General features: G+C 42.1%; 1 protein-coding gene across 2 annotated transcripts in view; it reads left to right on the top strand.

The window, feature by feature from the left end:
* The window catches only part of stxbp5l (syntaxin binding protein 5L), a 583,450-nt gene extending 574,492 nt beyond the window's left edge, over positions 1-8,958 (top strand). For both annotated transcript variants that reach the window (XM_086006840.1, XM_086006841.1), the window contains 2 exons: positions 5,094-5,314; positions 8,752-8,958. In XM_086006840.1, coding sequence (XP_085862966.1) covers positions 5,094-5,314; positions 8,752-8,793 — 263 coding nt within the window. In that variant the 3' untranslated portion in view covers positions 8,794-8,958. The remainder of the gene's footprint in view (positions 1-5,093; positions 5,315-8,751) is intronic.
* Positions 8,959-15,708: the final 6,750 nt, after the last annotated feature.

Here is a 15,708-nt window from a genome sequence, read left to right on the forward strand (position 1 = left end):
GCCGCAAGAAGCATCCAGGATTTCCCAAATGGCACAGGATGTGCAAATCACGGGGTTGAACTGCCCTGCCCCGCCATGCCTCTATTTACCAGACTATGGAGGTAATTTAGCAGAAATAAATTTAAACTTAACAAGAAACACTCAACAGCTACCCACCAATCTGCACTTCCTTCTATTAGATAGGCTATGAACTACTTAGCAGAAATATACTCAAAACAAAACAAAAAAAAAGTACCACAAAGTCTCACCCTATACTAACCCGATACTTACCAATCAGCTCCTTCCCTTGTGCCGATGTCACTTTTTAATTCTGACGTCACTCTTTCCAATTCGGCCTTTGTTGAGTTGTTCCCGCTCAGGTCCACTGCCTCCGCTCTCAGGCCTTCCTCTGCCGCGCAGTTTATTTGCTCCGCCTCCGCACTCGCTCCCGCTCAGTTCCCTGCTGCCCTGTGATGTCACTCCTTGATTTTTCTGTTTGAAGGCTCTAATGAAAACAAATCCAGCTTCTCCAACCTGTCCTTGTAGCTAAGATCCCCCATCCCCGGAACCATTCTGGTAAATCTCCTCTGCACCCTCTCAAGGGCCTTCACATCCTTCCTAAAGCGTGGTGACCAGAAATGGACGCAATACTCCAGTTGTGGCCTAACCAGAAGGAACAGGGAGAGGCAATATACACTTAATGGCATAGTTTTAAAGAGTGTGCAAGGACAGAGGGACCTGGGAGTTAATGTGCATAGGTCCCTGAAGGTGGCAGGACATATTGAGAGAGTGGTTAGCAAAGCATATGGGATCTTGGGCTTCATAAATAGAGGTATTGATTACAAAAGTAGAGAAGTTACGCTGAACCTTTATAAAGCACTGGTTAGGACCTATGTACATTAACTCCTAGGTCCCTCTGTCCTTGCACACTCTTTAAAACTATGCTATTAAGTGTATATTGCCTCTCCCTGTTCCTTCTGGTTAGGCCACAACTGGAGTATTACGTCCAGTTCTGGTCACCACACTTTAGGAAGGATGTGAAGGCCCTTGAGAGGGTGCAAAGAAGATTTACTAGAATGCTTCTGGGGCTGGGGGATCTTAGCTACAAGGACAGGTTGGAGAAGCTGGATTGTTTTCATTAGAGCAAAGGAGGTTGAGGGGTGATTTGATAGAGGTGTACAAAATTATGAGGGGTTTGGATAGGCTAGACAGGGAAAGGCTGTTCCCACAAGCTGATGGTACAAGGACTAGGGGACACAGATTTAATGTTTTGGGCAAGAGATACAGGGACGATATGAGGGAAAACTTTTTTACACAGCGAGTGGTGAGGACCTGGAACTCGGTGCCGACGGAAGTGGTGGAAGCGGAGACACTATGGGCTGGATTTTGTCAGTGTGGGCGGGCTGGGGCGTGTCAGGTGGAAATCGTGTCAGGACCCCGACTCCTAACTGAAGTGTTGAAAAAGTGGGATTTTCCCCTAATTGGGCAATTGATTTCCTGCGTGTGGGAACACCTGGCCCAATGAATCTTTTCATACAGAAAGTCACCTCCGATGACGTCATCAATGCTGCTGGATTTAAGACCTGCAAGCAGCCTTGCTTCCTCTGGAGATTGCAAAGGCTCTGCAAATTGTATGAAGGTGTTGATTTCCCAACAATGTCCACGATCAAGCAAAAGTGTGCACCTTGGTTTGATGAGCCCTCCCTCCAAGCTCTGATGCACAGAGCCAGATGTAGTAAGGAGGTGCTGTTCCCTTCCTCGGAGAAAAAAGCCACCCCAGCAGACAAAAGCTGTGTGGCTGCAAGTGGCCCAGGAGGTCAACTCCAGTTCACTGAGCCGCAGAACCTGGCTGCAATGCAGGAAGAGGTTTCATGATCTTCTCCGCACAGGAAAAGTGAGTATGACTTTCCCATCACCCTCAATCTGATCCCCATCGCCTCTCCTCACCAGCACTCTGCTTTGCCAACCTCTTCTTCCACATGCCACTTGACACTTACATGCCTGCACCCTTACCCATTCCCTCTCTCGAAGGTCACATTCACTTAACTATTCGACCATGCAGCCCTCACACGCCCTATCACTGTGATGCCATGACAACAACAACTTTCAACACAGGGATGGTCCTTTTGTATCCTTCTAAGCATCTATGCTATGGATTCTCTACACTCACTCCTTCATTCTCACTCAAACTTCACTTGTGTCCCTCATTGCAGGAAAAGCAAGCCCACAATAAGAGGGAAAGAGCCATGACAGGAGGAGGGCCACCCTCAGTAGCCCAGCTCACCGCCTGGGAGGAGGCGGCCCTGGAAATCGCTGGGATCGAGGAGGATTCCCAAGTGGGGGACGGACAGATAGGCGCATCACAGCAAGCTGGTGACAGAATAGTTTGGCATCTCTCTCATTGACATTGCATGAGTCACTGATAATGAATCTGATGCTCTAACAGATTGACTTATGATCATCTGCACTATTCAATGTTCATGTAACCTTGACCTCACATCTCTAACTCTTTCCTTTACTCCCCCACAGGACCATCGAAAGCCCCCGTCCCCACTGTCCAGGAGGAAGAGCCTGAGCTTCCAGACTCCTCGGAGGAAGCTGCAACCTCTGAGGGCGCAGCCTCAGCAGAATTCAGTGCACCCAGCACCAGTGCAGACACTCACACCTCAGTGGGACCTTTGCGAGATAGAGTAGCGTTGGCACCTGGTGTATCACAGCTCACATGTGAGCATCAGCAGATTGTGGAGACAGGGACAGCAGTGGAGAGTCCTCGTCGGAGGGCGCAGGACTCTGCCAGCTCGGCTCAGCTGCATGTCAACCCTGTGCCTCCGGGTCCATCCAGAACGAGAGCGGTGCTGGAACTCCAGGAACAGGTACAGGAGTCTCTGGCAGGTTTTGTCTCCAGGGTCGCTGCGAGTGTCGAGCGAATGGAGGAGTCCATCATGAACATGAGCAGAGCCTTTGTGGAGGCATTGGCGCATGAACGCATCACCACGGAAAGGATGGCAACCTCCGTGGAAAGGATGGCTACAGTAGAGGAGAGGATGGCCACGGCCATGGAGGAGCTAGGTCGCCAGAGTGTAGAAAACATGGTCATTGTTCAGAATAGACTGGCATCTCTTGAGGAGCGATGGTCAGCTACTGAGCATAGAAACTAGACCTTCATGGAAGTCCTCTGGAGTAGGACTTCCAGTACAGAAACGGGCCCTCATGGCCCCCCTGAAGTGCAGGAAGGTGCTGTCAAGCCACTTGCTAGCTCTGAAGTGGGGCTGACCCATGAGAGGGATGTTGGTGGCAGACAACAAGGAAGTGGGGGCTCCTCTCCAAGCGCTCAAATGACCATGCCACTGCAAAGCCCTCGGACAGAGCCCCACCAGAGTCCTCACCCAACTGAGATGGGCGTCTCATCCCCCGCACAGCCGCAGGAGCAGCAGACTGTTGCCGAGCCCTCACAGGTTCGCAACCCCAGAGGACGGCCGCCAAAGGTGTCGAGACAGGAGCAGCAAGAAAGTGAGCAAGGGGCCTCCACATCTACTGAAGCCACAGGGGTAGCACCACGTAGGAGCACGCGTAAGAGGAAGATAATGCACAAGTAGTCACAAGGGTAGTCACTTGGGTGTTATGTTGTGTTTATTTTTGAAATGCCACCAGTTGCTTGTGATAAAAAAAATTCTGATGACGAACTGTTGAAGTTGTGGCCTGTGTCATTTCACAAATGGGACTTCCACATTGAGGGCTTAGAGCAATTTGCAATTGTCAGTATGGTGGTCAGAGTGATAGGAATCTGCAGGTTCTTGTCCATTGTCGATGCTCTGGTAAGAAGGTGCGAGGCAAAAGTGTTTGATTGTACAGGCTAAGCAAATGTGACCAACATGAGTGCGTCCCTTGCCTCCCGGGCAGCAATATGGTCGCACTCTGGCAACTTCTGGCCTGTGCATCTTCAGGTGGGTGACTAGCAGCTTGGCGCTCCTGTTGATGCTCCTGCTGTTGGTGCTGCTGACGCAGCTGGTCTTCATTCAAATCTGATATCCAGGAGGAAAGGAATTAAATGGTCGCCATGCTTCTGATATATACCTCAGTTGAGGAAGTGCTTAGTCAAGGTGGGGAGAGGGGTTTCCCAGGAGGTCACACTGGAGATGGGTGTCAGGCTCCAAACTTCCACAACACTGAGTATGCCTGCTAAAAGTTCCCCCAGAACTGAAACAACAAAGTTCTGCCACCTGCAAATGATCATTGGTGAAAACTCCTTTGTAATGGTGGAGCTGCAGCTGTTCGTTAGCAATCCACTTGTGAGGCCACCAGCATTACCTGGCGTGTTCCAGAGGAGGTGTGAGGGATGGGGGGAATGACTAAAAATCGGAAAGGCCTCTCAAAATGGGATTATAGAGGCTATTAAGTGGTTGTTAAGGGCCTATCCCTATCCCGCCTCTTGGAGGCGGGATGGAAAGGGGGTCAGAAAACACGCTTTTGGGAAAATTGCTCAGAGGCGGGATTGAGCCTGCTCACCATTTTTGGCGATTTTAACAACTCACATGCCTCCAATCCCGCCTCCTCGGGCCTGGCAAAATCGAGCCCTCAGTGTTTTCAAGGGGAGACTAGATAGGCACTTGAGGGAAATAAACTTGCAGGGCTACGGGGATAGAGCGGGGGAATGGGACAGACTGGATTGCTCTAGAGGGAGTCGGCACGGACTCGGTGGGCCAAATTGCCTCCTTCTGTGCTGTTATGACTATCACATCAAGTGTTGACAGACTGCAGGGGCAGTCTTGTCCACCTGTTAAAGGGAAATCTTGTTTAAACAGCTGAAATCTGTAGCATCCCTTGCTGATACTCCGTTGTCATATTAGGCATGAGGAATAGCCTGAGAAGTGATTCTAGCTGTTTCCAGCGCCCAGATTGAAAGCTATATGAATCATTCATTTAACTGCTTACACCCTTTCAAGAGTCCTCCTAAAGACCCGGCGGTACCACCCTACTGAAGAACGAGAGAAAATCTGAAGTCCAGCTGCAAGTTTTGCCACACTCTCCGGTCAAAAAAATGTGGATAACTTAAAACACAATACAGTAAATTATAATTTAATCAATTATAATTTTCTTAATCTTTTTCTTTTAAGTTGGTGAGGCTTCAGCAGGCAAGGCATCTCGGACTCTTGCCCAGCACATCCCTGGACCTGGTGGACTTGAGGGGGTTAAGGGTGCTGCATCTGGAGTTGTTGGCGATCTAGCTCGTGCTCGGATTGCTTTGGATGAACGTGGGCAGAGACTAGGGGAACTGGAAGACCGAACTGCTGCCATGACGGCGAGTGCAGAGACATTCTCCAAACATGCACATGAGGTAAAAAGCGTTTGGTTCTTTAAAGAATTTTCACCTTTGCATGTAAATGGACTTAAAGTCTATCTACCTGTGTAGAGTTCTGTGCTGTTGGAAAGCTAGGACACAAGTTTGTGCCCCAATCTTTCACATTGTGGGGGAGCACTAAGTGGGAGGTGAGATTCTTCCTCCCCAGGGAGTGAGAATTATTCAACACTGTTATCAACACTTCCCAGTTGCTGGTTTAAGAACCTCATTAGCAGAGGCTTGGGTGCAGGTCACCCAACTACCCTTTCAGTGAGGACGGCATGTGTCGGGGCAGTCTTAAAAAAGGAGATGGGGAGAAAATACCCTAACAAAAAAGGATTATTCACCTTTCATAAAATTGTAATCTTTAAAATAGATCTCCATCTCTGTGAATGAAATGCTGAAAGAACTATCCCCAAAAAAGTAAAAACAAGTAGTTACAATCCCTTCATGGATTTATAACATCTCTACAAACTCAACAAGAAAACAGTAACTATACTCAGCTCTTGTATGCAGTTCATAAATTTTTGTTTATATTAATTTTAACTCCTGTTTCTCATATCGCCTGCCTTTTTAGCATGCTTGCTATGACACACCCTACTCCAGTTTGAAGCTATAAGCCATTCAATGATAGGCCAGCAGATACTGTACCATGATTAGATGACAGCATTTTCCCCTAAAAGGAAACAAAGTGGAAGTGTCCTCTACACGCCAGGCTAAGAACTTACAAAGCTTTCAGTTGAGACAAACAAGTTAGCGTGACAGGGACTCAGATTCATAAGCCGAGATTTTCCACTTCAGCAGAAACCCAATGGCCCGGATTTTGCTGTGAGCGGCGAAGGAATGGCTTTTGCGTTTACCTCGTGTGCAGTTGCCCACAGACTTTTAGCAGGCTTATCAGGGAGATTTCTAGTAATCCAGTGTCTGTTTGAATTCAGCGCCCTCTACAGGGAGTCTGTGGAGTCTTTGAGCATTGAAGCAGCAGCGAGGTTGTTCAACCAATCAGATTGAAGAATCCTCGCTGAGACAGACAGCAAAGCAGGAAGTAAAAAACAGGAAATATAAATTACATTTAAATCATTGTACAGGAAGCAAAATAAGGATTGGGACGCCCACATGGGATTAAGGGAGAGACATAAAAGAGAAAAACTCTATATAAAAAATGATTTAAATTTTTTTTAATGATCTGCAACATTAATTTTCTTCTGAGAGAATGAGATTCCACATTTGTAAAATTAATTTCCCAGGACCAGAGAAGTTGTTCAGCTGTAATTATCACTTACAACACCGTTTAAAAACTCAGTTACTCCTGATTGAAAAAGCCCTCATTTTTCAGCTGTTTTTAGAGTGAGAATAGTGGGTAATTACTCTAAGTTCACACCATGACAGCGATCTCTCTGCAGATTCTATCGGTAAAGACTGCAACAGCGCACCCTGTGGAGGAGCAGGGTATCACTGACCGCAACTTACAGATTTCCGCGTTTAACTGCGCATGTGTGGATGCCAGAAGTTGCTGTCAGTTTCACCCAGTAATAACGGCGAGCGCTGACAGCCTCGCGGTTATTAGTACAGCAAAATCTGAGCCATTATAAAATCAGTTGGGGTTTGCACCCAATCGTTTGCCCCACCACTGATCCCATTAAAAGCATGGAGCTTGCTACAAAGTATCTGTGTGTGTTGCTCCGTAATCAGACTTTAGGATGTTCACAAGTGTAGCCCAAGTGACTTGCTCACTATGGGTAATCACTTGGCTGCTGCTTGGCATCTGCCACAATGAAACAATCATCATGTGGAGAATTTGAGGGACGAACATGCCCTACTTCTATGAATGACGCAGTATGATCATACAACATCAAACCATTCAGGTATCAGTGAAGCATTTCTCACAGTATTATCTATTGTTCTGTTATGTTTGGGATAAAGGAATTACTCAGATTTGACTGTACTGACCCAGCTAGTTTCCTTAATTTATCTTGACCTAAAAAGACTTACTAAAGCATCAAAGACATTTCTGGTATTTATATTGTTCTCTTCTATAAAAAGCAAAACTTGACTTTCCTTCCCTTTTAAGTATATATTAGCATCAGCTTCTGTTTATCTACACAGTGTAATTATTACAACAGTCTGCGACATCTGTAAAGTGTTGTTGAAATACATTTTGCATGTGCTCCTGATAATTCAAAGTCATTTTGCCTAAAAAATGTAAATTATCCAATAATTTGAATGAAGCAACATAAGTAACACAGTAAAGTGATAAGTCGGTGCTAAAAAATGAATTATAAGATCATTTGAGTTAAGCAACTTTGAATTAAAAGGAGTAGATTGTACTGTAAAATAGACACAAGTTGAAAAGGGGTCATTAAGCTGCTTGTGGTGACTAGTCTTTGTGCCAATTATGTTCATAGCATATGTTGAGTATTCTTGAAAGCAACAAATCTCATTAATGCCCTTTTGTCAGTATCATATGGTATAATTAGTTTTGTGAATGTCTTTATCCATCAAAGGCATATGGGGCATGTTAGCAGCTGCTGTCAGCATGAAAAAATCAAGAGATGAAATTTAAAAGGCTACCAACACAAAAATCTTTACACATGCAAGGTGGCAAATGTTACATCCCTGTTCAAGAAAGGGGAACTGATTAGTCAAGAAATTACAGGCCTGGTAAACTTGCCTTGAATTATTTTCCTTTGCTTTATACTTGAGGAATGCTTATTTCCTAGGCTAAAGCAGAGAAAAATGAGGTGGACATCCATCAAGCTGATCCCTTTGCATTGCTTGAGAACATCTCGGAAATCCCCTGAGGGTGCAGAGCACGTTAATATACTAATCAGTGGGCAGTGATGTCATAATGCCTCCTGCCTCATTTTCTTAGGTCCCCACTTGGCAGAGGCTAAAACAGAAGGTGGCACACTAATAGTGGACTTTATTCCTTGCATCCAACCCACTCAAATGGAGTATCTGAGAAGGACCTGGGTGCAAAGTTTTGGGGAGAGCCAGAAAGTAAGTTTATTCCTTTCACAGGACGAGCAGATGAGATCTAGAGGGTGAAGGTCTTCTAGGTGGTATTTTTGGACTGCAGTTGGCTCTCCTCCTCCAGACCCAAGCCCCAGCCAATGGGTGTTTCTGCACCAGGCTATGTTAGGAATATAGTATTAACCTGAACCCAGAAATACAGGTGGATTCAGCGCAAGTCAGGTGAAACAAACGTCAGGCATGCTCCACCTGACGTGCCCAAGCAGAAGGGCACAGGAAATTCATCCCTCTTGAGTCCTTAATACAGTTTGAAATTAGTGAACATTAACAGTTGATGGTGTCATCTACACATCTCTGTACTGTTTACCATTTTTTTATGTGCAATCGGTGTGACTGAGTCTGCTTATGTCATTGGGTTGTTTCTGACAATCTCTCACTTGAACTTTTTTTCTCCTTTCCAGTTGATGCTGAAATGCAGAGATAAGAAGTGGTATCAGTTCTGAAGACTTCAAGAGCCGTTAACAATGTATTAATTCAATAATGCCATTTAGGGAAATGGACATTGTCTCCTTTCACTGGTTGCTGGAAAGGAAATGGCTTTTCTCCTCCAAAATTCCCATTCCTAAAAATAATTTGAAAAATAAATTGATACTTTCTGTTTCCACAAATGATTGAGCTAAAGGCTTAACAAAAGGTCTCCGTCCATTGAGATCATTTTACTAGGATTTTATCCTAGACGCTTATGTTTCCATTTTACTGAACTACAACAGTGGACATATTTTGTTTAAATAGAGCTTTTTCACTCAATGGGGGAAGGCAACCTGGTAGCAACTTGTACAGGTTTGAATGATAATGCTCCTATAGAAAACTAGACATACTTTAACACCTTGCATGAAAAAACACCACCCTTATGATGAAAAACAAAAGCATGTTATTATGGAGGGGGGAGGGGATGGAATTCATTTCTAGCATAGGCAGAATATAAAAAGAAAACAAGCAAAATATTTCTATTTTTAAATCTGCATAGCAAAGCCAAAATTGGCATGTGAACTGCAATAGAGGATTGACTAATTGATGGGCTGGTTGAATGAATGGATGTGTTGTTCAGCAAACTGGTAACTATGTTGATTAACAGATAACTTGGCAGTGAATCTTTCACTTTCATTAAAGCTTCCCTTAGCTACAGATTCTGCTTAACATTAGCATATTACTCTGGTATTGATAAAGAATATGCAGCATGGTTGATGTTAACTACAATAGAGCAGAAGGTCAGACCATCAGATTTCCTTCTTGGTTACTCTGTTACATGGTATAACTGTAATTTAGGCAAGCTGGTGAAGATCAGACAACCTAATCAACCTGGCTAATATCTTATTCTGGATGGGTTTCTATGGGAGACATTCATTATCCAGGTTACAGAAGATTGTATACTTTTAGGAGTTGGACAATGCATGTGCCTGTAGGCTCTCAGATATTCTGTGCCATCCTGCTCTGGTTATGTTTAGTCTGGTCAGCGGTTTCCTCATCTCTTCCAGTTTGCTTTACTGCTGTAACACCCTGTCAGCTTCCTTCACTTCCACCCATTCTGAAATGAAGTGGGTAGAAGAAAAACAGGATGCAAAATCTCAACTAACTTTAAATCAGAATCTCTGTGGCATAACCTCCTGCATGTCTCACATGTTGCTCATATATCCAAAATGAAACTGATGCTGTCCACTCTACTGGTTGCTTATAAAAACATACTGATGAATAGAACGTAAAGCAAAATACTGGAGATGCTGGAAATCTGAAACAAAAACAGAAAATGTTGCAAAGTTTCCAGCATTTTCTGTTTTAGTTACTGATGGATAGATGTTGGTATGGTGACATCAGGGACAGCTTACGTCACTTTGCTGCCAAGGACTCTGACTACTTGCCAGTACAGAGATTCTAATATCAAGCCTATGAAGCATTAATATTATTTCATATTCAGAATGACACAGGCACCTCTGTTGCTATGCTTCCAAAATACAAGGTTCAACAGAGTTCATGTTATTAGTTTTATAAACAAGTTAAGCACATACTGGATTCCCTCCAGTATTAACTTGGCAGTATAACGCATCCTGGGGATTGAGGGGTTGGAAGGTACATTGCTGCCATATTGCTCAGTAATCAGATTTATCCCACTCATTGCTTGAAGTTTTCTTATTTCTAATACTCTATTTACAATGTAAATCCTGCGGAGATCTCAGTAGGTTTGGGTCAGGATGACCAGAACTGAATGTGATCCTTCACTGTTTATATTGAGGAGCCTGACTGTCAAGATTATGCACTCTGAGTTATGAATTACCTGCCTGGTACGTGAGGATATTTGTCTACTTAATGTCAGACTGTCCATTCCAACTTGATCTGAATCTCCAAATTTACAGCCTAGATATGCACTGAGGTAGAAAGTTGGGGTTCGGACTCAGTTGTGCCCTTGTACTGAATGTTACAAAGTCTTTACTTGGTCTTTTGAAGTGCATAAACTACAGGTTTCCATCAGATATGATTTTTTCAAGTGTAGAATAAATGGTGGTTAATGTGTTTCAGGTGAAGCCATGTGTTACAATATTGCACCCTTCATTTCTAGTACGTACATGGGTATGCATACAGCCCAGCAAAATGGTTTCATTAATAATCTGTACCGATTATTAAGGATTACAAGTGAAGCAAGTTTGGGCCATCTGTTCTCAGCAGGACATTTCCACAGCTCTAAATACCCCCCTCGTTAATTGGTACTGCTTCAACAATCTTATTCTTATGCCTTGTTAATACTGCAATTAGTGTAAATAGATCAGAACAATTCTGGTCTCATTCCAATGTCACCAAAGCATATTCTGTAAAACACCAATTATCATTGGTCTGGGAGAAGGCAGTCTTTGTAGTTTGCACTGTCAATTGTAGAACAGAGCCTGCCAGAAATCAAGTGCTCCAATTTACAAATTTTAGTATATTTTGGGGCATTCAAAGAATAGAGTGTAGAGCAAAAATGTGACATTGGAGCATTGGAGAGTGCTTTCCTAGTGTACTGAGATTGTTTAATCACCTGCAGCCCCAGTCTATTCAATGCTGCCACATAGTCCAATCTCAGTCAGAACTACCTTCCCTCCCTTTCCCATTTTTACCAATCCCACTCTGAACCATTGGCAAAAGGTATGAACATTAACTTGCCTTTTGATTTATTTTGTTTCTTCCTCAAATTTCTGACATAAGGAACTAACCATGTGAGGAATCAAGCATTGCCGGAATAATATGTTTTGCATTCACTGTCAGGCTCCCATTATTTTCAACGTATGAGAAAACCCTCACAATTCTAGAATTGGTTAACACAAAATCATGCATATTTCAATCACGTATTTTTATTTCTATTTTTTTTTAAATAAAAATATTGCATTCAGATTTTTTACAAGATATATTTATTTTAAAATAACAACAGTGCTTAGGTCTTTGAGTCAATCACAGAAGGATTTCAGATATGCTCTACCCCCTGTCCCAGTTATATCCAGTGTAATAACCTATTATGTAAATTTTGCTGATTACAAGGAAGGCAGAAGATGGTGCAAACTGAAAAAGATTTGTGCTGTCCCGGACGCATTAGGTTCAAACCTTATGATAGGTAAAGAATCAACTGTTTGTTTTTCGTTCCTCGCCAAATTTTCACCTTCGGGGTCCTTTGCCTCACAGAAGATCCTTCAGCTTTGAAGATTGGTCCTGGCCATGGAGTGTCCCATAGAGTGACACTATCAGGTGGAGAGTCAAACAGCTGCAAAGTGTTCCACTTAGTCCCTAAACTGAGAAAACTCCCATTGCTAGGTTAACCAAACTGAGAGTTTTTTACTCTTTTCTCTCCCTATTTATAATTATTATTGATATAGTTAATTGGTAGTATGATCAACTAAATCCAAATTATGCTACCAATAATTTGTTCTTTATATATTACTTGTCAGCATCTTTTTAACAAGAAAATAAACTGCCAATTTAATTTTTACATTTTATTTCATATTTAAAAGAATTTTGTCTTATCACAAGGTTGCAATCTTTTCACTCCAGTGAAGATACTGATATCGCCATGGTTACAAGATATTGGTGCTAGATCTCACTAATGTAACTGTTGCACAAATAAAGAACCATAAACCCTTTGTTATTACATACTCAGGTATACCACAGTAAGGATGGAAAAAGTCTTTCAGATCTGAGATTAGTCCTTTATGAACCAAGTCATTTGATTTAGTTGCTTTGATTTTTTAGTTAGATTTTTATTTCCCAAAACAGAATTCATTTTTTTTTATAAGACAGGTACAAATGTCTCTTGATATTTTGTATTGTTTTCATATGATAGTAATCACCTTCATGTGAGTAAGTGAAAACAAATCTGATGAAACTTCAACCTGCAGATTGGCTAAAAGAATCGTAGGCTCAGATCAAATTACATGCTCTGTGAAGGGATGAATAAAATCAAAACTCATCTTTGTATTGTGATCTCAGATAATAGCATGTATTATTTATGGTTCCTTGAAAGCATTTCATAGCTCTTTACTGTTCTGTGAACCAATTAGTTGTAGCATCCTAAGTGATAATCAGCAAGAAAAGCACTTTATTATAATGCCCCCATCACTGTATCGTTTTTCTTATGGTTATGACAACCAAAGACATAGATAATAGCTCACTTGTGACAGTGAGTTACTGATATTCTTTCATGCGTGTGAAAGTCCCATGCCAGTGAATTATGATCGCGTTGTACAAATGAAAGAATGCTTATGATCACTGTCATTCAAGATGCATTATGTTTATTCTCTGTGAGTGAACAATCCTTTGAATCATACCACAGCCTTTAAGTTAATTTAGAATACCACATTTGCTTGCCAACAATTGTGATCATTTGCATACATTTATCATTTCACTGGTACCAGTTATCATTGCCCAGAAAAATATAGTTCACTCCCAGAATATAAAGCATTATAGCAAGGTGTAACTATCAAACATTGTTTATCTAAATGTTCAGTAATTAAATACAAATGTGTGTGCAAAGTGTGACAGAAATTTAATATACAGAAAACCCTTTCAAATTAATTCTAGTGATTACATCATGCAGTGAGCAATTCAGTATTAATTTATGAACAAATAAAGGACGCTTAATCAGCAAACACGAGTCCATTAACAGACACCTCAATCTTGTTTCAATATGCCGTTAAAAAACATTTGATAATGGATATGATCTTTTTCAGATTGAGTTAATTTCACACACTAAGAATTAAGGTTTCAGAGCATTTAAGGTTTCCCCTTTAGTAGACAAAGCATGGAGTATTTTTTTAATACAGAGATATGTAGATGGAAATTAAAAAATCAAGTTGAGGAAAATAAGCTGCATTTGATTCTGTTAAGATAAATAGTAAAGGGGTAAATCATTGATATGTCTGTGTAGATTTATACAGATGTTAGTTATTGATTGACTTCCGTACACAGCAACTATCTGGGCACTTCTTTCATTAGATACGGCACATTGCTGAATGTGCAGGGTTAAATATTCTTTGTCCATGTAGGTGTTTAAGTGGTAGCTTTAGGAGAATCTGAATGTGGGCCATTTGTCTGCCAATACTCTGCACCTGGCTCCTCTCTTAATTATTTAACTTTCTCTCCTTATGCCTTTTTTTGGTGAGGAGAATACTGCGGTTTGTTTAATAAAAATTGTTGGAGACAATTTTTCTGTTGCGTGTTAATCAGGCATACATGGCGACCACCTGGAGGAGTCAACATGCATCCTATTTAATTTTGGTACTGGGCCTTCATTATAATGCAGTCCCCAATAATCAGATCACCAATCTGGAGGTGGGAAATCAGGCGGGCTGGCCGCTTGTGAAGGGCCTGCAGTAGCACCTTAAATAGGAGGTGTACTTAGTGTTAGGAATACAAAGAAGCAGGACTTTGGAACAGCAGGCAGCATGCAGAACCTGCAGCAACAAATATATAACATTTCAAAGCCTTTAAGGTGCCTAACCCACAACAACTATTCTCCAATTATTCCATCCAGCTTTCCCTAACAGGAGCTGAGGACCCCTTTAACCATGGTTAGTGAGTAAGAGCAGGAATTGGTGGTACCCAGGCAGGCAAAGAAATAAAAGGCATCATGGTCTTAACTGAATCATTTGACCGCAATTTGCATATGTGTGTGATGCTCCTGCCTGTTTCCGACAGGAACTCTAACCGTCGGGAGGCAGGTCTGCAACAAAGTTCGGGACAAATGCCAACGCAGCGGTAAGTTGGCGCCACTACTCGCCACTTGATTTTGGTCCTGTTACTGCCCAATTTTTAAGCACAAATGGGGTGGTGACGACACGTAAATTGCCTTTGATATCTCTTTAGCTATTTGAATCATAACTAAGAGCAGCACTTGGCTCTGAAATTGGATGATAGGAGATGCACAAGATTGCCATGGGTATAACCTTTCCTTGGAGTTTTCCTTCCCTCCCATTTTATTCCCCAGCCAGGCTGAAATGACATTTGGGGGAATTGTGGGTATAACCTTGCATCTTACTGTTTCATAGTGGAGCTAAATAGAACCCGCCAATGTGCGGTGTCATTCAGCCCCTAGTGCCTGTAGGTGTTTTAGTCAGCAATGAGTTTGCAGCATGTAAGTTTTTGGTGGTTGAATGGTTATTGGAAGTATCTAAGTACATGTATCAGCAGCTAGGCTAGGGATCTTTCACTGTCTGACAGTGACACCTTATATAATGGCCAGCTGCAAGACATTTTTTTAAAATTATTCTTTATATCTCTTGAAGGAGCCTTTGTACCTTTAAACAATTATTGCATATCTATTACCCAAGTTTGATAAAAGTTACTGGGGCTTGCATTTTTCTTCTCTAAAATGTACCATTGAGAAGCCAATTTTTAATCTTGAAATACATTGGATTGCACCATTTTTCATTTTACATTGTTGCAGCATATCACCCCAGTGAGCTTTTACATAAAGAGGTGCTCACTGATCTCATAATTACATATCATTTCACCTAATATCATGGAAATTTTTTAAATATATTGCCTTTAAAGAAAATGTGTTACTGTTATTTATATTTTATTGGATTGTATTTGTTTGAATATTTGTGAGCTTTGTATCAATGACAATGGTGTGTTAGAAACAGAGGCCATATTCCGCATCAATTGATAAAACTTATGCCATACTGTTGCACTGAGAGAAGGAGCTGTTCATCAGGAATGCCTTTGCAAGGGGAAAATGGAAATGATAAAAGGGTGGGACAACAGTGATTCTTTAGTGAGTAGTTGGCCAACTGCTTCCTATCCTTAACATGACACTGATCACAAAACACATGAAAATGGTGCAGATGGCAACTTTAACCAACAAACTGTTGGATATATTTACCATTTTTGTGTTATCTTTG

This window comes from Somniosus microcephalus, chromosome 14 (genome assembly GCF_052327205.1).
Source record: "Somniosus microcephalus isolate GS21.2 chromosome 14, FLI_Smic_1.0, whole genome shotgun sequence".
Classification (NCBI taxonomy): domain Eukaryota; kingdom Metazoa; phylum Chordata; class Chondrichthyes; order Squaliformes; family Somniosidae; genus Somniosus; species Somniosus microcephalus.